We start from the raw sequence: 21,772 nt of genomic DNA on the forward strand, positions 1-21,772 counted from the left end.
TTATGAGAGCAGATTGCCAAGCCTTTCTTCTGCAAAGCCACTGGGGGAGTTTGAACTACCACCTTTTGGTTAGCAGTCTAGTGCTTAACCATTGCAGCACCGGAGCTCCTCGTTGAGTGTCTGCTGTGAGCCCAGGCCTGTTCTAGGCACGAGGCTATAGCAGAGTCATTTTGCTCAACCTCAGGACTGCTGACACGGGGGCCGGATCCTTTTCTGTGCTGGGGGCGACCTGTGCACTGTAGGGTGTGGAGCAGCATTCCTGGCCTCCACCCACTCCATGCCAATAACACTACCCAGTTGTAACAAAAATGTCCCCAGACATTGCTGAATACCTCTAGGTGGCAGTATCTCTCCCTGTCCCGTTTGCTGTGATCAGGATTCCTCCCCCTCAGCACTCACTGCTGACACGGGGACTGGATCCTTCCCCCCTCCCCAGTCATGTCAACCAAAAACATCCCCACCCATCGCCAAGCGTTTTGGGGGTGCACAGTTACCCCTGGCTGAGAACCAGGGGGGTTGCAGCTGTGGAAAAACCAAATCCTTGGCTCGTGGGGTGGCCAGGCCACTTGGTAGCACACAAACACACCACAGTGCCTGGTTGTAGTGAGTGCTGCGAGGAAGAAAAAACGCAGGGAGCAGGGGAGGGTGCTGGGACGCCTGGGTGGGAAAAGCTGAGGGACAGCCTCAGCACCAGAACAGAGACCAGGAGGAGGTGAGAGAGTAAGCCGCGCGAATGTCTGGGAACAGCGTCCCAAGCACAGAGCACAGCCAGTGCAAAGGGCCTGGGGCAGGGCTGTGCCTGGAGGAAGCAAGGAGGCAAGGCCGTGGAAGCTGCCAGGCATCCGGACAGTCAGGGCTTAATTTGTTGTTAACTGCTGTCAAGTTGGCTCCCGATTCTTGGCGACCCCGTGTGTTACAGGGTAGAACTGTGCTCCATAGGGTTTTCTTTGCGGTCATCTGAATGGAAGCAGATTTCTGGGCTTATCTTTTGCTGTGCTGCTGGGTAGGTTTGAACCACTAACCTCTGGGCTAGCAGCTGATTGCAAACTGCTACCAGTTGCTGTTGAGTTGACTCTGACCTTGGGTGACCCCATGCGTGTCAGGGTAGAACTGTGCTCCACAGGGTTTCCAGTGGCATGAGTTTTCAGAAGTAGATTGTCAAGCGTTTCTTCTGAGGTGCCCCTGGGTGGACTTGAACCTCTAACCTCTGGTTAGCAGCTGGGTACGTTCACCATTAGCACCACCGTGGACAGGACATGGTAAGGGATTGGTCTTTGTTCTGTTATGGGCAGCCAGCTACTGGGAGTATCAGGCTCGGAGCTGTGATTAAAACTCATTGCTGTGGCTGCTAGCAGGGAACGGGCAGCAGGGAGGCCAGGGAGAAGGCTGCTGTGGCTGGGAGGTGCTAGGTCTTGAGCTTGGGCCACGCTGCGGTGATGTCCCTGATGCCTTCCAAGGCAGCCAAGGCCTCTCCTGATGCCGGCAGCTCAATTAGGACCCTCAGAGTCCAGGACCTCTCCTTGAGAGGCTTACCACCCGGAGCCCCAGCACTGGGGAATCTGCGGGGCTGTCTCCTTCTGAGTGATCAGAACGGAGAGAGGCAGACCCTGAAATCAGGACCCCCCGGCTGCTAGGGACCTACCGCCTAATGACGTACTCTGCTTGCTTTGTGTGTCATTGGTCCTTGTGTAACCAACTAACCCACCGATTACTAAGCTGATCCTGACTCACAGTGACTCCATGTGTGTAAGAGTAGAACTGCGCTCCATAGGGTTTTCAGTGGCTGATTTTTTGGAAGTAGATCACTAGGCCTTTCTTCCGATATACCCCTGGGTAGATTTGAACTGCCAACCTTTTGGTCAGCAGCTGAGTGCCAAATTGTGCCACCTAGGGAGCTGTGTACAACTGCAGAGGTCATCTAAATCGGGGTGGCAGACTTTTCCTCTAAAAGGTCAGATAGTAAATCTTTTCCACTTTGCCAGCCAGGTGGTCTCTAGCATGACCACTCAACTCTAGTTGCAGGGTGAAAGCAGCCAGAGACAGCATGTAAACAAACGGGAATGGCGTATGCCAATAAAACTTTATTTACAAAAACAAGTGGTGGGCCGCATTTGGCCTACTGGCCATAGTTTGCCAGACTCCTGTTCTGAATATTCTGAATACATAGATAGTGACTGGTCAGCTTCTGTTAGCTGTATTGTTCAGCGCTGAAAAGATTCAAGACACGTGGGAGAGCAGAGATATATAAACATATAAAAGTATTTTCTAAGCCAGGGCACTACTGTAAGATATCAGCTCTGTAGGGGATGTCACTAAGAGAACTGGCAACAGTGTGAACTGATTTGTGACAACCTTTTTATTAACCTTCCCCTCTCCCTTAACGAAGAGGCAGTGCCGGTTCAGTGCTAGAATTTTCACCTCTCGTGTGGGAGACCTGAGACCCTAACTGGACTCCCGGCCGAGGCACCTCATGTACAGCTACCGCCTGCCTGTCATTGGAAGCTCGCATGTTGCTATGATGCTGAACAGGTTTCAGCAGTCTCTAGACTAGGAGGAAAGGCCTGGCAATCTACATCAGAAAATCAGCCCATGAAAACCCTGAGAGTATGGACCCCTAACATGCTTTTAACTTAGTATTGCAGTCACTCCTGAGTTTCACCCTTCAGCCAAAGATTGGACAGGCCCATAAAACAAAACGAGACTAAATGGGCACACCAGCCCAATGGCAAAGACAAGAAGGCAGGAGGGGACAGGAAAGCTGGTAATAGGAACCCAAGGTCGAAAAAGGGAGAGTGTTGACATGTCATGGGGTTGGCAGCCAGTGTCACAAAACAATGTGTGTATTGTTTAATGAGAAACTAATTTGCTCTATAAACCTTCATCTAAAGTACAATAAGAAAAAAAATAACGACAACAAAGAAGAGCAGCCCACGAAAACCCCACGGGTCTCAAGAGTCTGACCTGCAGCTGATAGTGGCGATGGCGCAGGACGGGGCAGTGTTTCTTTCCATTGTGTGCGGGATCACCATGAGTCAGGGCCAGCTTGATAGCAGCTAGCAACAACAACAAAGCTGTTTTAAAAAAAACCACACAGAATAAAAAATCCCAAACCTCACTTGGGATCTTGCTTCCAGCTGTTTGGCCCGAAAACCAACCTGGAGATAGAAGTGAGGAGGGCCCTTCCTCTTCCTTGTCCTGTGGGGTCACCCTCGCCGTGTGTCCACAGGATTTTGATTGTGATGGCCAAGGAAAGGCTCAGCTGCTTCCGAAAGAGTGATTTACGCCGAATGTCTCTGAACACCGTGTCTCCGACCCGCCTGCTTCGCCTGAGCACGTGCAAGGGCAAAATGGGCCGCTTCGCAGAAGCCCAGGCCCTTGAAGGCATTGGCGTCGGTATTTTTTTTCATAAATAATTTATTATATTTTTTGAAGTTGTTGAGAATATACAGAGGAAAACATCCACCAGTCCAACAACTGATTACATCCCTCAAATTGTGCAGCCATTCTCACCCTCCTTTTCCAAGTTGTTCCCCCTCCATTAACATAAACTCACCGCCCCCTACGCTTCCCGTCTAAACTTTCGAGTTGCTGTTGTCAGTTTGATCTCTTTAGATAGTTCTTTTAACGAACGCAGTGCTCAAGGCAGACATTCTGTACTAGTTAAGCTAAACTGTTGTTTGGTTTTAAGAAGAATTCAGGGGATAGTTTTGGTTGCCACTTTAAAGACTACGTCAGGGCCGCAGTTTTGGGGGGGCACCTGTGCTCTTAAGGCCGAGTGCGGGGGAGGGCCTGTGTGGGAGTTAGAAGGCAAAGGCTCAGTGTATTAGTTCCTCAGGGCTGCTGAGACAAAATCCAGCTGGCTCAGAAGAACAGACGTTTATTTTCTCACAGCCCTGGAGGCCAGAGGTCTAGAATCAAGGTGTCAGCAGAGCTAGGCTCCCTCTGAAGGCTCTAGGAGAGGGTCCCTCCTTGTCTCTTCCAGCTTCTGGTGTCCCCAGGCGTTCTTTGGCTTGTGGCCGCATCACTCCAGTCTGCCTCCAACTTCACATGGCCACCTTCCCTGTGTCTGTCTCTGTATCTCTTCTTTTTCATAAGGGCACCAGTCATATTGAATCAGGGCCCATCTTACCCAGGAGAGGGGAGTCCTGGTGACTCAACAGTTAAGCATTCGGCTGCTAACCAAACAGTGGTGGCTTGAACCAGTCACTCCAAGGGAGAAAGATTATGTCCTAGAAAACCCTATGGGGCAGTTCTGCTCTGTCACGTGGGGTCACTATGAGCTGGAATCGACTGCACAGCACCCAACACCACCACCACCCAGTCATCTGGGATTCGGACCCACCCTACTCCACTATGACATCCTATTACGTGATAACATCTGTAAAGACCCTGTTTCCAAACTACGTCACATTGACAGCTACAGGGGTGAGAGCTTCAGCATTCATTTTTTGGGGACACAGTTCTACCCATAACACTCAGTTTGCACTTGGTGACACTACTGAGTGGCTTTGAGTCACTCCAGCTCTCTAGGCTCAGGTTCCCCGATTGCACAGCCAGGGCTGGCCAGGATCAGGGTGCCAAGTGTAGACGCTCAAGGAGGCTGGGCAGAGCTGGTGGGGACAGTGCATGTCCCACTGAGAGCAGCTGCTGTTCCGGGGACTGTCAGCCTTCAGTTTTCTGAGAGAAGCAGACAATTAGAACTGTTCTCTGGAACTGGAGTTTTAGAGATGGGTGATTGATGCAATTATTTTAAACATTTGAAAATCTGATGCGGGCGCCGGGCCCTGCCCTACCGGAAGCTCAGCTGCCTCTTCTGTAACCAACTGGCAACCCCGACTCCGCCACTCAGGTGTGTCAGAGCAGAACTGCGCTCCATAAGGTTTTCTGTGGCTGGGTTTCCAGAAGTAGATTGCTCTCTTCCGGGGCAGCAGACAGGCCTGCAAAATGCAGGCAAGATGCTTTCTCTGAGAGACACGCTGGAAGAGGTGGCCGGGCTCTGTTCTCAGCTGCGCACCGTTGGGGTAGTCGTTCAGACTCACTGGTTTGTAAGAACCCACAGGGTACTATGTTAGACTCACTCGTTCTTTCACTTTGTTGTTGTTGAGTCAGCTCTGACTTGTGGTGACAGCATGTACGACAGAACGAAACATTGCCTGGTCCTGTGCCATCTTCACGATCGTTGGTCTGCTTGAGTCCGTGGTTGCAGCCACTCTGTATTTTGAGTGCCTTCTAACCTAGGGTGCTCATCTTCCAGCACTCTAGGACAATATTCTGTTGTGTTCCATAGGGTTTTCATTGGCTAATTTTTGAAAGTAGATCCCCAGGCCTTTCTTCCTAGTCTTAGTCTCGAAGCTCTGCTGATATCTGTCCACCATAAGTGACCTTGCTCATATTTAAAATATCAGTGGCACAGCTTCCAGCAGCACAGCAATACAAGCCACCAGACGACACACCGACAGATGGGTGGTGGTTGTTAGCTTTAATTAAACTTTATTTGGAGATGATTATAGATTCACTTGCAGTTTTAAGAAATAATACAGAGAAATCTCCTGTACCCTTTATCCAGTTGCCCCCGGTGGCAACATCTTATAAAACTATAGTCAGTATCACAACCAGAAAATTGACACAGATACAGTAAAAAGTGCAGAACCTTTCCATTTCCAGAGGGGTCTGTCCTGTTCCCCCATGCCTACCTCCGCTCCCCCACCCCAGACCCTGACCCCAGGCAAACCACTAGTCTGTTCTCTTCCTGTATAATTTTGTAGTCTCAAGAACGTTATTTAAATGAGATTCAGATAGAGTGTAATCTTTGGATTGGCTTTTTTTTTACTCAGCATAATTCTCCGGAGATTCATCTAAGTTGTTCCATGTATCAATAAAATTTTTCAATAGTTCCTTTTTATTGCTGGTAAGTATATGGTGGTAGAGGACAGTGGTGGTTCGGGGTAGAATTCTCGCCTTCTGTGTCAGTGAATGTGTTGCCAAGATGCTGAACAGGTTTCAGTGGAACTTCCAGACTAAGAGAGATGAGGAAGAAAGGCCTGGAAATCTACGTCTGAAAATCAGCCATGAAAAACCCTATGGGTTACAACTGTCTATCCCTTTTGTACGTAGGGTTGCCAGGAGTCGGGGGCTACTCAGTGGCGGCTAACAACAGAACATTCCATGGTATGGATGGACTGTAGTTTATTAACCTTTCACCCACTGAAGGACATCTGCGTTGGCTCCCGCTCTTGGCCGTTATAAATAAAGCTGCTATAATCATTTATGTTCAGGGTTTTGTGTGAACGTAAGTCTTCATTTCTCAGGGGTAAATGCCCAGGAGGGCGATTGCTGGGTTGTAGGTAAGCGCCGAGGTAGTTTTACCAGAAACTGCCAAAGTGCTTCCCGCAGCGGCTGCACCATTGTACATTCCGGCCGCCAGTGGATGGAGGTCCAGGTTCTCTGCATCCTCCCCAGCATTTGCTGTCAGTGTTCTGGATTTAGCCATCATCATAGGTGTGAAGTGGTGTGTCATTGTTTGTGATTCCTAGTGACTTGTGACGTTGAGCATCTCTTCATTTGTTTCTTTGCCATCTGTATATCTTCTTGGGTGAGGTGTCTGTTCAGGTCTTTTGTCCATTTTTTAATTGGGTTGTTTGTTTTTATAAAGAGATCTCCAGGCCTTTCTCCTGGGGCCCTTCTGGGTGTACTCAAACCACTAATCTCTTGGTTAGGAGCCGAACACATTAACCGTTCGTACCACCTGGGGAGTCCTTTGTATATCTATGCGTGTGTGTATATATACCTGTGTATACACACACACGCACGTACCAAAACCCGCTGCCGTCGAGTGACTTCCAGCTCTTACCTACAGAGTAGAACTGGCCCACAGGGTTTCCAAGGCACAGCCTTTTCTCCTGGAGTGGCTGAACCACTGTGCCATCAGGGTTCTGTGTGTGTGTGTGTGTGTGTGTGTGTGTGTACATATATATACATGTGTATACAGTATGTATATGGGCACACATATATGTATCACTCCTGTTTTCTTTTTTTAATGAATATTTGTGTAGTATATCGTTTCAGTTCTTTTACATCCAACTTATTGATTTTTGAAGTGAATCGAGTTTCCTGTAGTTGGGCTGTACATTTTTTTTTTTTTTTAATCTATTCCAGTCTTTGCCTTTTACTTGAAGTGCTTAGGCCGTTTACATTTAAGGTATTATTGATGTGTTCAGATTTAAGTCTGATTATGTTCTGTTTCTGCCTCTTCTCTTTCTTGCCTTCCTGTGGGATACACGATTATCTTCTAGGGTTCTGTATTGACATATAATTTTTGAGTGTATTGCTTTGTAGATTTCTTAGTGGTTTCCCTGAATATTATACATTTATGTCAGGCGCAGTGGTTAAGTGCTTGGCTGCTACCCAAAAGGTCAGCAGTTCGAATCCACCAGGCTCTCCTTGGAAACCTTGTGAGGCAGTTCTGATCTGTCCTATAGGGTCGCTATGAGTTGGAATTGACTCTAGGGCAATGGGTTTACATATATATGGAGCCCTGGTGGCGCGCGGTGGTTAAGAGTTACGGCAGCTAACCAAAAGGTTGGCAGTCTGAATCCACCAGCTGCTACTTGGAAACCCCATGGGGCAGTTCTGCTGTGTCCGCTAGGGTTGCTATGAGTCTGAATTGACTCGACAGCAACGGGTTTGGTATGGTTTGGTATCAGAGTGCTTCCGCTTTGAGTGAAGTGCAGAAATTTTTCTTCCTTTTAGGCTCTTCCACTTTCCTCGCTTATCACTGTCCTGGGTAGCAGATTCAGTCATCACTTTTAGTCATCACATATGATTTACAAAGCTCATGGAGAGGGTAGTCTATCATACGTACCGTATTTCTGCTCTTTCTGTGGGTTTTTCTTCCTTTCCTTTGTAATTTTCCCTTTGAAGCACTTCATTAAAAAAAAAAAATTTTTTTTTTTAGTTACTCTCAAAGGCTAGGTCCACTGTCGACACATCTGTTTAGTCTTCCTTTGCCCGGGAATGTCTTTTTCCCTTTCCTTTCTGAAGGATAGCTTTGCTGGATATAGAATTAAGTTTATTTACTTAATTTTTTAAAATTAAGTTTATTTTTAGTGAATACATTATAGTTTTGTATAATTTAAGATACTTGAAAAAGTTTTGTTATTGCTAGCTGCTGTCAAGTTAGCCCTGACGTAGGGCGACCCAGTGCACGATGGGATTGGACCATTGTGCTCCATAGGGTTTTCATTTGCTGAGTTGTGGAAGTCGGTCGCCCGGCCTTTCTTCCTAGTCCATCTGAGTCTGGAAGTTCTGCTGAAACCTGTTCAAGCATCCTAGCAGCACGCAAGCTGGGTGGTGGCTGCGCGTGAGGTGCATTGGCTGGGAACTGAACCCGGATCTCCTGCGTGGAAGGCAGGAATTCTTCCACGGAACCACCATTGCCCTCACTAAAATGTATGTGTTTCTAGGTTCTCTATCAAGTATTATAATAAACTGACCCTTGTGACCCCACCTCTGACATTAAGAGCCAAGACAAGTTTCCATAGCACAATTCTGATGCTGTGTGTATTGTTTCTTTCTACAGAGCCTCTTCTAGGACATAACTAGAACCTTCCTCCCCCTCAAAAAAAACCAACAAGCTCGTTGTGCCATGGAGTTGACCCTGACTCACGGCAATGCCATGTGTTATAGAGTAAAACTGCCACATAAGGTTTTCTTGGCTGTAATCTTTAGGGAAGGAGATTACCAGGCCTTCCTTTCGTGGCTCGGCTAGGTGGCACTGAACTACCAACCTTTTGGTTTGTAGTTGAGTGCAAGCCACCCAGGGAGCTTGTAATTAGGACCAGTGCTGTCAAAATGTTTGAGAAGTGCTAGGTGGCAGAATCCTCTGCTTGCCCCAACAGGGCTGGGCAGCCGGAACCTTCTAACAGCCCCTCTCACACAGGGATGATTCCATCAACGACTGCCGCATCATCTTCGTGGACGAAGTCTTTAAGATCGAGCGCCCAGGAGAAGGGAGCCCTGTGGTGGAAAACCCCATACGACGTGAGTCCTGGCTCCGGGGGCTGTGGGCGGTGGTTGGGTGGGGGTCTCCTGCCTCACTGGCCCTGGCTGACCCGGCCCTGCCTGCTCATGTGCACAGGGAAGAGCGGGCCCTCCTGCAAACACTGCAAGGATGATGAGAGCAAGACCTGCCGTGTGTGCGCCTGCCACCTGTGCGGGGGCAAGCAGGACCCCGGCAAACAGATCATGTGTGATGAGTGTGACATGGCCTTCCACATCTACTGCCTGTGCCCGCCGCTCAGCAGCATCCCCGACGAGGACGAGTGGTGAGCGTGGCGGGGCTGACAGCTAGGAGGAGGGTGGCCCGCGGGGCCGGGCCAGCTCCTTCTTTGGGGTGGGGCCAGCCTGTACACTGGAGGGTGTTGAGCAGCATCACTGGCCTCTGCGCACTCAGTGCCAGTAGCAGTCGCCCCAGTCATGACAACCACAGATATCCCCAGACAGTGCCCAGTGTCCCCTGGGGGGCAAAATCACCTGGGTGAAGACCCCTGGATTAGGGGCTTCCGCTGATCTCCAAGACACTATGTCCCATAATCATCTGGCCTGCTGACGTCCTAGGACGCTGCCCACGTTTAAGTCCACACGCCGGGTGGGGAGGAGAGGGGGGAAATCACAGGAGCTGGCGGGGGGGGTCACTGTCTTAGTTACCTAGTGCTACTGTAACAAGTGAACGGCTTTAATAGAAATTTAGTCTCTTACAGCTTAGGAGGCTAGAAGTCTGAAATCGGGGTGCTAGCTCTAGGGAAGGCTTTCTTTCTCTGTCAGCTGTAGGGGAAGTCCTTGTCATCTTTCTTTCCCTGGTCTAGGAGCTTCTCAGCACAGGGACCCCAGGTCTAAAGGACGTGCCCTGCTGCTCGCTCTTCTTGCTTGGTGGCTGTCGTTGTTGTTAGGTGCCATCGAGCCGGTTCCGACTCCTAGCGACCCTGTGTACAACAGAACGAAACACTGCCTGGTCCTGCACCATCCTCACAGTTGTCGTTATGCCTGAGGCTATTGTTGCAGCCAGTGCGTCAATCCATCTCGTCGAGGATCTCCCTCTTTTTCTCTGATTTTCTACTTTACCAAGCATGATGTCCTTCTCCAGGGACAGATCCCTCCTAATAACATACCCAAAGTATGTGAGACGTAGTCTCGCCATCTATGCTTCCAAGGAGCATTCTGGCTGTACTTCTAAGACAGATTTGTTCTTTCTTTTGGCAGTCCATGGTATGTTCAGTATTCTTTGCCAGCACCACAATTGAAAGGCATCAATTCTTTGGTCCTCCTTATTCATTGTCCAGCTTGTGCGTGCATATGAGGTGGTTGAAAACACCATGGCTTGGGTCAGGCGCACCTTTGTCCTCAAAGTGATGTCTTTGCTTTTTAACACTTTAAAGAGGTCTTTTGCAGCAGATTTGCCCAATGCAATGTATCGTTTGATTTCTTGACTGCTGCTTCCATGGGCATTGATTCTGGATCTAAGTAAAATGAAATCCTTGACAACTTCAATCTTTTCCCCATTTGTCATGATGTTGCTTATTGGTCCAGTTGTGAGGATTTTTGTTTTCTTTGTGTTGAGGTGTAATCCATACTGAAGGCTGTGGTCTTTGATCTTCATCAGTAAGTGCTTCAAGTCCTCTTCACTTTCAGCAAGCCAGGTTGTGTCACCTGCGTAATGCAGGTTGTTAATGAGTCTTCCTCCAATTCTGATGCCCTGTTCTTCTTCATATAGTCCAGCTTCTCCGATTATTTGCTCAGCATACAGATTGGATAGGTACAAAGTCCCATCTCTCTGCTTGCTTCTGTCTCCTTTCATCTCTTGTAAGAGAAAAGGTGACGGAGGCCACACCCCAGGGAAACTCCCCTTACATGGATCAGGGCTGTGAGCTGAGTGAAGGTGTTGCATCCCACCCTAATCTTCCTTAACATAACCTAATCTTGCCTCGGTAACCACACCCAGAGGTTAGGATTCACAACACATAGGATAATCGCATCAGATCACAAAATGGAGGACAACCACACAATACTGGGAATCCTGGCCTAGCCAAGTTGACACGCATTTTGGGGGGACACAGTTCAATCCATGACAGTCACCCTGATTTACACCATCTCACCCAGTAGGAGTTTGTCATGATACTAAGTGTGAGCTAGGAATAGAGCTCAACTGTTTTCCAAATAATTAATGTAGGGTCTCCCCGCCCTGGCATTGCTGACCCGGGGGCTGGATCCTTCTCTGGGGTGGGCCATCCTGTGCACTGTAGGGTGTTGAGCCGCATCCCTGGCCTCCAGCCACTCGATGGCATAGCACCCCCCCAGTTGTGACAACCACAAATGTCCCCAGACATGGCCAAGTGTCCCCTGGGGGCAGAAGCACCTCAGGTGAGACCCACCAAGCTTCTTGCCATGTCATAGACCCAGAAGGGGCAGTGACGAAAGACCAGGCGGGAGAACCTTCTGAGTTCCCCATGGGCCTCAGGGTCACATGGAGCAGGAAGCTCAGTCACGCAAGGAGGAAACGGAGACCCTGCAGGTCAGCCGCCGAGAATTGGGTCCTCACCTTCCCCAAGATGCAGGGCTTCTAGCTAGTACGTCTGGGCGCTCGTAATGATAGCTGCTGTTGTGTCCAGGTTACGGAAAGACCAGGCCCTAGACGAGGGGCCCTGCGTGGGTTCATGGGTTTGCTCCTCACCCTGACTCTGAGGGGGCGCTGCTGCGGTCCTTGTGGAGGCGGGGAAACCCAGCTGCATGGCAAGAAGGCACACCTGGAGCTCCCTGCCTTGGAGCTCCCCGCCTGGAGCGCCCCGCCTGGAGCTCTCCACCTGGAGCTCCCTGACTTGGAGCGCCCCGCCTTGCCTTTCCTGCGTGGCAGTTGGATTTACTGTCAGTGTTATGAGGAACCCTGAATTCTGAGCAGGAGAGAGCCAGATTCTGTTCTCCAGTAGAATGTTTCGCCATGATGGAATGTTCTAGAACTACGCTGTCTGATAACATTTGCCACTGGCCCCCACATGGCCACTGAGTCCTTCAAATGTGGCTGGTGCAACTGAGAAACTGGATTTTTTTGTCTTATTTAATTTTAATAAACGTAACTAGCCACGTGTGGCAAGTGACCCTGTTAGGACTGTGTAGAACTATTGCGGCCGGAAGGAGGCTGCCGTGCCTGCAGCATGGGGTGTGAAGCAGTGCAGTGGGCAGAGGGCAGGGGCTTCCAGGGCTCTGCAGCCAGTGACCCCCGAGTCGTTCCAGGTATTGCCCCGAGTGTCGGAATGATGCCAGCGAGGTGGTGTTGGCAGGAGAGAAGCTGAAAGAGAGCAAGAAGAAAGCAAAGATGGCGTCAGCCACCTCGTCCTCGCAGCGGGATTGGGGCAAGGTGAGGAGAGGCCTGTTTGCCCGTGACCTACCAGTTGGCCCTCCTCTTCCACAAGTGCTCATAGTGCTTTCTTTCTGTGTCTGGAACGACAGGGCATGGCATGTGTGGGCCGCACGAAGGTGTGCACCATTGTCCCGTCCAACCACTACGGACCCATCCCAGGCATCCCCGTGGGCACCATGTGGCGGTTCCGAGTCCAGGTACTGGTGTGGATGGGCTGCCATCAAAGCCAACTCCTCCCAGGGTGCAGCTCGGGGCTGGGCCATCTTGGGGGAAGGTTCTCCTAACAGGCGTGATGCAGTGACTGGGGCACGTTGCACATAGAGTGTAAAACTCAGACTACAGGCTCCAGAGGCAGGGAGGGGAGGGTGGAGTTGAGTACGTCCGCGCCAGTTGTTCCCAAGGGTGCCATTTGTCCCCTGGGGTTCCACAGGTCAGCGAGTCGGGTGTCCATCGGCCCCACGTGGCGGGCATCCACGGCCGCAGCAATGACGGGGCCTACTCCTTGGTCCTGGCAGGGGGTTACGAGGACGACGTGGTGAGTGCGTGCGTGGGGGCGGCGCAGCGCGGGGCAGGGGGATGCGTTCGTGTTGAGTGGACGCGCAGGTGGGGTGCGGAATGTTCAGCCTGCCCTTCTCTGTTTCAGGACAATGGGAACTCTTTCACGTACACAGGGAGCGGCGGTCGAGATCTTTCTGGCAATAAGCGGACTGCAGAACAGTCTTGTGATCAGAAACTCACCAACACCAACAGGTTCGTTTGCCTTCGGGCTTCCTCCGGGCGCCTGGCGGCTACGTGAGTGCTGGGCTTCGTTTGGGTGCCTGTCGTCTCTGGGAAGTTAGATCCCTGTTACGAGAGTGGTGGGCTGTAGAGAGGGGAATGTTCTCGTCTTCCCTTCTCCATTCACCAAAGATGTGTGAGCTGTTCAGATGGACTCAAGCATGCTTTTTCTGTAAAAGGCCATATAGCAAAGATTTTTGGCTTTGCAGGCCACACGGCCTCTGTTACAACAACTCAGCTGAGCCGTCATAGCACAAAAACAGCCATAGACCATACATAAACGAGTACATGGGACCATCTGCCAATAAAACTTTCATTTGCAAAAACAGGGAGGGCCCCAGACTTTGCTGATTCCCCTTGCAGGGTAGGGAAGGACTTTTTAACCATAAAAAGTACCCTGAGGTACGTAGAAAGATGGAGAGATTTATCGATCTAAATATTTTAAATTGCGTCAATAAATCCCATAAACAAAATTAAAAGGCAGATGACTATTTGAGGGAAAAGTTTGCAACAGATGTGTTACGTGGTGCTTTTATTACATAAAAAGCTTTTGCTCATCAATTAAAAAAAAATGTTAATAGAAAGAAAACAGCCAAAAAACTAAACTATTGAGTCGATTGCAACTCATCGTAACCTGTGAGACAGAGCAGGATGGCCCCCTATGGTTTTCTTGGCTGTAATCTCTATGGAAAAGGAGGCCTGGTGGCTCCGCGTTTAAGTGCTTGGCTGCTAAATGAAAGGTCAGCGGTTTGAACCCCCCGGGTGCTCCGTAGGGGAAAGGCCTGGCGATCCGCTCCTGCAAAGATCATAGCCTCGGAAACCCTGTGGGGTGGCTCTGCTCTGTCTTGTAGGGCGACTGTGAGTCAGAGTCAACTGGACAGCAGCGGGTTCGGTTTTGGTTAATGTTTGTCATAAGGAGCCCTGGTGGCACAACGGTTAAGTGCCTGGCTGCCGGCCAAAGGTTGGGGGTTCAGACTCACCCAGGAGTGCTGCAGGACAAAGGCCTGGTGACAGCCTAGAAAACCCTGTGGGGCGGTTCTGCTCCGTCAGACTGGTTGGCTGTGAGTTGAAGGTCACCGTTGTAGCACCTAACAGCAACAGCATTCACGTACCACTATCCAGAGCGGCAAAACGTCAGCAGCTAAATGTCCGTGCCATTTATCTGTACAGGACAGCCACGGAGATGACATCGCGGTGTCAGCTGGGAGTCTGAGTTCTGGTCTGAGGGGCTCCGAGCCCTGTGCTGGGCCCTCTTCCCCGAGATGGCCTGCAGGGGGCAGGACGCCTGGCTCTGTGTCCCCAGGCCTCTATTTTTCTTCTCGGCACCTTCCTCATATAGCGTATGAGTGTCCTGAGGCTGCCATGATAAGGCATCAGAAACGGGATGGTTTAAAACGACAAAAGTCATGTCAGATCACGGTCCTGGAGGCCACAAGGGTGAAATCGGGGGGCGGGCAGGGCCAGGTGCTCTCTGAAGGCTCTAGGGCAGGGTCCTGCCTTGTCTCTGCCGGCGTCTGGTGGCTCCCGGTGGTTCTGGTATCCCCTGTTTTGCAGAGGCATCACTCCAGCCGTCTCTGTTGGCACACGTCTGTCTTCCCTGGGTCTGTGTCTCCTCTTGTGAGGATACCAGTCATTGGATGTAGTCCCCCCCCTTCACTATGACCTCAGCTTAACTAATTACGTCTGCAAAGACTTAATTTCCAAACAAGGTCACGTTCACAGGTACGGGGTCAGGATGTGGCCGTCTTGTTGTTAAATGTGGTCAAGTCAGTTCCAACTCATAGTGGCCCCTGTGACAGGGTGGAGCCGCCCCATAGGGTCAGTTCCAACTCAGAGCAGCCCCTGTGACAGGGTAGAGCCGCCCCATAGGGTCAGTTCCAACTCATAGTGGCCCCTGTGACAGGGTAGAGCCGCCCCATAGGGTCAGTTCCAACTCAGAGCGGCCCCTGTGACAGGGTAGAGCCGCCCCATAGGGTCAGTTCCACTCATAGCGGCCCCTGTGACAGGGTAGAGCCGCCCCATAGGGTCAGTTCCAACTCAGAGCGGCCCCTGTGACAGGGTAGAGCCGCCCCATAGGGTCAGTTCCAACTCATAGCGGCCCCTGTGACAGGGTAGAGCCGCCCCATAGGGTCAGTTCCAACTCAGAGCGGCCCCTGTGACAGGGTAGAGCCACCCCATAGGGTCAGTTCCACTCATAGCGGCCCCTGTGACAGGGTAGAGCCGCCCCATAGGGTCAGTTCCAACTCATAGCGGCCCCTGTGACAGGGTAGAGCCGCCCCATAGGGTCAGTTCCAACTCATAGCGGCCCCTGTGACAGGGTAGAGCCGCCCCATAGGGTCAGTTCCACTCATAGCGGCCCCTGTGACAGGGTAGAGCCACCCCATAGGGTCATTTCCAACTCATAGGGGCCCCTGTGACAGGGTAGAGCCGCCCCATAGGGTCGGTTCCACTCATAGCGGCCCCTGTGACAGGGTAGAGCCGCCCCATAGGGTCGGTTCCACTCATAGCGGCCCCTGTGACGGGGTAGAGCCGCCCCATAGGGTCGGTTCCACACATAGCGGCTCCTGTGACGGGGTGGAGCTGCCCCATAGGGTCGGTTCCACTCATAGCGGCCCCTGTGACGGGGTAGAGCCGCCCCAATGGGTCGGTTCCACTCATAGCGGCCCCTGTGACGGGGTTGAGCCACCCCATAGGGTTTCCTAGGCTGTGATCTTGACAGAAACAGGTCGCCAGGTCTTTCTCCCATGGAGCCACTGAGTGAGTTCAGACCACCAGCCTTTCGGTTAGCAGCCGAGCGCTTAACTGCTGTACCACCATGGTTCCTTGAACATCGAGGGACACATTCACCCCCTACTGTGGTCCCACTCTCCTTGCAGGGCACTGGCTCTGAACTGCAGTGCGCCCATCAACGACCGGGACGGGGCCGAGGCCAAGGACTGGAGGGCGGGGAAGCCAGTCCGGGTGGTGCGCAACGTCAAGGGCGGCAAGCATAGCAAGTACGCGCCCGCCGAGGGCAACCGCTACGATGGCATCTACAAGGTGAGCCGTGCGCCCGCAGGCCCTCCCTGGCTGCCTCGGACTCAGACTTCACTGACGTCACCCTCGTCCTGCAGGTTGTGCGGTACTGGCCCGAGAAGGGCAAGTCCGGCTTCCTCGTGTGGCGCTATCTGCTCCGGAGGGATGACGAGGAACCAGGGCCCTGGACAAAGGAAGGGAAAGACCGCATCAAGAGGCTGGGGCTGACCATGCAGGTGCGTCCCGTTTGGCCTTGGGGGACCGGTTTCACACTCGACATCTGGGCTGCTGTGGGCTACTGCACGTCCGGCTTCAGGCCTTGTCTTCCTTATTGGCCCGTGAGGCCATAACGGGCCAGCTCACAGGCATGACAACACCCAGCGCTTGGTAAACACTCAGCAGATACAGCCCTTCTCTACAGGAAGCTTCGCCTGGCTCCCAGTTAGCCACACCTTGCCTGCTATGTTACATAAATGCTCTACCTGCGGCGTCTTTGCCTTCGCAGACTTGCCTGTAATAGTTGGGTTAGCAGAAAAGCTGGGCGGCAGTCAGTGGTGGTTTAGTGGTAGAATTCTTGCCTTTCATGCGGGAAACCTGGGTTCGATTCCCAGCTGGTACATCTCACGTGCAGCCACCAGCCGTCTGTTGTTGGAGGGCTTATGTGTCGCTAGGATGCTGAACGGCGGAGCTTTTAGACTAAGATGGACTAGGAAGAAAGGCCTGGTGATCCGCTTCCAAGCAGCAGCCAGCGAAACCCCTATGGGTCATAACGGTCCCGTACGCAAAGAATCCTAGGGATGGCGCAGGGCCGGGCAGCATCTGGTTCCGTTGTGCGTGGGTTCGCCATGAGTCGGGACCGACTCGGTGGCAGCTAACAAACAACATCAATGACAGTAGGAGAGGTTACCCAGATCAGCTGGGATTCTGGTTTTTTCCCTGCACCTGCTCATCTCTTTCTTCTCTGCTTCCCACCCCAACCCTCCAAAAAAGCAGACCCAAACCAGCAAAGCCAGGAGAATACAGAAGGTGCAGACGCGAGTGTGAGGAGGAAGAATCCATAACCCACCACTCACCTCTGTAGCCCCGGAAGCTGCCGAGAGCTTGTCTAGTCGGGGGTACAGCTTTTCTCCACTATAATTAGGGTGTTTGCTGTTCGTTATGGGGACTTGCTTTACAGCAGATAACATCGGCTTGGGACTATTTAAGGAGTCGTAATTACTGTTGAGAGCCTGAGAACGCCTCCCCTCTTGGGATCACACGGGGTTGTCTTTTGAACACAACATTAGTACAGCAGGGAATTCCAGAAGCTGAGACATTGGGAAGGACAGTCATGATGGGACAGGAACGCCAGCTTCCAGGGGGAACAGGGTTTTTATTGATGACCTGAGTCTTCATTGCAACTTCACGTTGCCGAAGAAGGTGGAAGATTTCTCAATGAAACATATGCGAGTCGAGCATCATGACAGGCACCTGGGGGACCGGGTGACAATCAAATACTGTTAGGACATCACCAAAAAGGAAAACAAACCCTGTTGTCGTTGTGTCGACTCTGACTCACAGCGGGCCCATGTGTGTCAGAGTAGAACTGGTTCATAGTGTTTTCAGTGGTTGAGTTTTCAGAAGTAGATCACCAGGCCTTTCTTCCGCAGTGTCTTTAGGTGGATTTGAACCTCCAACTTTTCAGTTAGTTTTTGTTGTTGGTTGCTGTTGAGTTGATTCCGACTCACAGTGACCCAGTGTGGCAGAGTAGAACTGCCCCATAGGGTTTCCTAGGCTGTCATCTTTCCAGGATCGCTGGGTGGGTTTGAACTGCCAACCTTTCAGTTAGTAGCCGAGAGCGTAACCACCATGCCGTGGTCCGTCAAGGTTATTAGACAGGATGTGTATTGCCTGAGGCTCTGCGGTTCACTAAGTGGGGGCCTCTTCATGGCTCAGCACTGATCCTGGATGTGTCTCAGGGATCAGGCGGGGAAGGGTCTAAGCATGTGGGGCGGGGACTGGGGGTGGGAATGAGAGGAAGAGTGGGGACGGAAGGGAGGCTGGCAGGAAGACCGAGACAGGACAGGATGGGGACAGACAGGGGTCCCTGCCAGCCACCTCAAGGGTCTGGGTCCAGGAGGCCGTTCCTGCCTTCAGCCCCTCAGGCCGGTTTCTCTCTCTTGCAGTATCCGGAAGGCTATCTGGAAGCCCTGGCCAACAGGGAGAAGGAGAAGGAGAATAGCAAGAAGGAGGAGGAGGAGGAGGAGGAGGAGGAGGAAGACGAGGGCTTGAGGTCCCCCAAGAAGGGCAAGGGCAAGGGCAAACGGAAGCGGAAGTCGGCAGGTGGGTCTCAGCGTGGGAGGGCGGCTCTGCCCACCCCAGACTCAGCCAGCACGTGCTCACATCACTCTGCCCTGTCTCAGGAGGCAGCGAGGCCAGCTCCAGGCCCCTGCGCGGGGTCCCCAAGAAGACCAAGGTGGAGCCCTACAGCCTCACGGCTCAGCAGAACAGCTTCATCAAGGAGGACAAAAGTAACGCCAAGCTGTGGGCCGAGATCCTCAAGTCCCTCAAGGACGGGCCGGTGAGCGGGGCTGGGTAGGGCATCTGGGTGAGCTTCCTGCCCTCAGCTCAGCAAGTGATGTGGCTGGACCACTGTCCCTTGGTGACCCGTCGCCCTCCAGCAGCTGTCCCACCTGGTGGAAACAGGCTTCCAAGGGTCACTCTCAGCTCAAATCCCCCCATGCAGCCCACCGCCCTGGGTCCCCACCCTCTCTCCTCTAGCCTGTGCTTCTTGATGTCGTCTGCCTGGACGTCCTTCCCCTTGAGCCCTGAATAAACCACCTCCAGCGTAGTGGCTGAAAACAAGACACGTGTGCTGTCGCACAGCCTGGAGGTCAGAAGTCCAAAACCAGTCCTTTTGTAGATGCTGTCGAGTCAATTCCGACTCACTGCGACCCCATGTGACAGAGTAGAACTGGCCCATAGAGTTTCCAAGGAGCGGCTGGTGGATTTGAACTGCTGACCTTTTGGCTAGCAGCTGAGATCTTAACTACTGCACCACCAGGGCTCCAAATGGGCCTTAAGGAACTAAAATCAAGGGGGTTGGCAAGGCTGTGTTCTTCTAGACGCCCTAAGGGAGAATTGGTTCCTTGCCTTTTTCAGCTTCTAGAAGCCACCTGCATTCCATGGCTCATGACCATATCACTCCAGTCTCTGCTTTCATTATCACATCTTGGGAGTCCCTGGGTGGCACAAACAGTTAACGTGTTTGACTATGAACCCACCCAGAGGCTCCTTGGAAGAAAGACCTGACAATCTACTTCTGAAAAATCAACCATTAAAAACCTGACAGAGCACAGTTCTCCGTTGTCACATCTCTGTCTTCCTCTTTCTGACTCTCCTCTTGTAAGTACGCTTGTGGTTACATTGGGCCCACCCATATAATCCAGGATAATCTCTTATCTTACTGTTGTTGTTAGGTGCTGTTGAGTCGGTTCCAGCTCATAGTGACCCTGTGGACAATAGAATGAAACACTGCCAGTCCTGCATAGTGCTCAAAATTGTTGCTGTTTGAGCCCATTGTTGCAGCCACTGTGTCAGTCCATCTCATTGAGGGTCTTCCTCTTTTTCGCTGAGCCTTTCCCTAGTCAAGCACGATGTCCTTGTCTAGGGAACGATCCCTCCTGATAACATGTTCGAAGTACATGAGACAAAGTCTTGCCATTCTCGCTTCTAAGGAACATTCTGGCTGTACTTCTAAGTCAGATTTGTTAATTTTTCTGGCAATCCATGGTATATTCAATATTTTCCGTCAATACCATAATTCAAAGGTATTGATTCTTCTTTGGTCTTCCTTATTCGTTGTCCTGCTTTCGCATGCGTATGAAGCTTGGGTCAGGTGCACCTTAGTCCTCAAAGTCGCATCCTTGTTTTCAACACTTTAAAAAGGTGTTTTTCAGCAGATTTGCCCAACGCAATGCATCATTTGGTTTCTTGACTGCTGCTTCCATGGGCATTGATTGTGGATCCAGGTAAAATGAAATCTTTGACAACCTCAATTTTTTCTGTTTATCGTTATGTTGCTTATCGGTCCAGTTATGAGGATTTTTGTTTTCTTTATGTTGAGGCGTAATCCATACTGAAGGCTGTGATCTTTGATCTTCATCAGTAAGTGCTTCAAGTCCTCTTCACTTTCAGCAAGCAAGGTTGTGTCATCCACATAACGCAGGTTGTTAATGAGTCTTCCTCCAATCCTGATGCCCGTTCTTCATATAGTCCAGCTTCTACGATTATTTGCTCAGCATACAGATTGAATAGGCATGGTGAAAGACTACAACCCTGACGCACACCTTGCCTGGCTTTAAACCAAGCAGCGTCCCCTTGTTCTGTCTGAACAACTGCTTCTTGGTCTATGTACAGGCTCCGCACAATTAATTGTTCTGAAATTCCCATCCTTCACAGTGTTATCCATAATTTGCTATGATCCACACAGTCCAGTGCCTTTGTATAGCCAGTAAAAGAGAAGTAAGCATCTTTCTGATATTCTCTGCTTTCAGCCTCTGTCTGACAACAGCAGCGATAGCCCTCATTCCATGTCTTCTGAATCTGGCTTGAACTTTTGGCAGTTCTTGTCTGTGAACTGCTGCGACCACTTCTGAATGATTTTTAGCAAAATATTCCTTGTGTGTGATAGTAATGATATTGTTTGATAATTTCTGCATTCTGTCCAATCACCTTTCTTTGGAATGGGCACAAATATGGACCTCTTCCAGCTGCTTGGCCAGGAAGCTGTCTTCCAAATTTCTTGACTTAGATGAGTGAGCACCTCCAGTGCTGCACCTGTTTGTTGCAATATCTCAGTTGGTATTCTGTCAATTCCCGGAGCCTTGTTTTCCACCATTTCCTTCAGTTCAGCTTGGACCTCTTCCTTCAGTACCATCGGGTCTTGATCATATGCCACCTCCTGAAATGATTGTGTGGACCAGTTCTTTTTGGTGCAGTGACTCTGTGTATTCCTTCCATCTTTTGTTGTTTCCTGTGTCGTTCAATGTTTTCCCTGTAGAATCCTTCAATACTGCAACTCGAGGCTTGGATTTTTCTTCATTATTTTCAGCTTGAGAAATGCTGGGCACGTCCTTTCCTTTTGTTTTCTAACTCCAGGTCTCTGCACATGTCATTTCAATATTTTGTCTTCTTGAGCCACCATTTGATATCTTCTGTTCAGCTCTTTTACTTAGTTATCTAGTGCTGCTTAACAGAAATACCACAAGCAGGTGGCTTTAGCAAACAAATTTATTCTCTCACAGTTTACGAAGCTAGAAATCCAAATTCAGAGTACTGACTCTAGGAGAAGGCTTTCTTCCCCTGTCAGCTCTGGTGGAAGGTCCCTGCCTCTTTAGCTTCTGTTTCTTCATTTCTTGGAGATCTTAGGTGGCATGGCATCTATCTACCCCCTCTGTGCTTCCTTCTCTGCTCATCCTGCTCTTTTATATCTCTAAAGAGATTGATTTAAGACAGATTCTACACTCATAGTGCCTCATTAACATAACAAAGAAAACCCATCCCAAATGGAATTATAGCCACAGGTATAAG

At 50.9% G+C, this 21,772-nt stretch overlaps 1 protein-coding gene across 3 annotated transcripts in view; it reads left to right on the top strand.

The window, feature by feature from the left end:
* Positions 1-21,772, top strand: part of UHRF1 (ubiquitin like with PHD and ring finger domains 1) — a 46,830-nt gene that overhangs the window by 18,383 nt on the left and 6,675 nt on the right. For all 3 annotated transcript variants that reach the window (XM_064280335.1, XM_064280336.1, XM_023540703.2), the window contains 10 exons: positions 8,939-9,039; positions 9,137-9,323; positions 12,283-12,406; positions 12,499-12,606; positions 12,840-12,944; positions 13,053-13,159; positions 16,063-16,225; positions 16,300-16,437; positions 18,367-18,523; positions 18,604-18,761. In XM_064280335.1, the coding sequence (XP_064136405.1) occupies positions 8,939-9,039; positions 9,137-9,323; positions 12,283-12,406; positions 12,499-12,606; positions 12,840-12,944; positions 13,053-13,159; positions 16,063-16,225; positions 16,300-16,437; positions 18,367-18,523; positions 18,604-18,761 (1,348 nt within the window). The remainder of the gene's footprint in view (positions 1-8,938; positions 9,040-9,136; positions 9,324-12,282; positions 12,407-12,498; positions 12,607-12,839; positions 12,945-13,052; positions 13,160-16,062; positions 16,226-16,299; positions 16,438-18,366; positions 18,524-18,603; positions 18,762-21,772) is intronic.

Source organism: Loxodonta africana, chromosome 3 (assembly GCF_030014295.1).
Source record: "Loxodonta africana isolate mLoxAfr1 chromosome 3, mLoxAfr1.hap2, whole genome shotgun sequence".
NCBI lineage: Eukaryota > Metazoa > Chordata > Mammalia > Proboscidea > Elephantidae > Loxodonta > Loxodonta africana.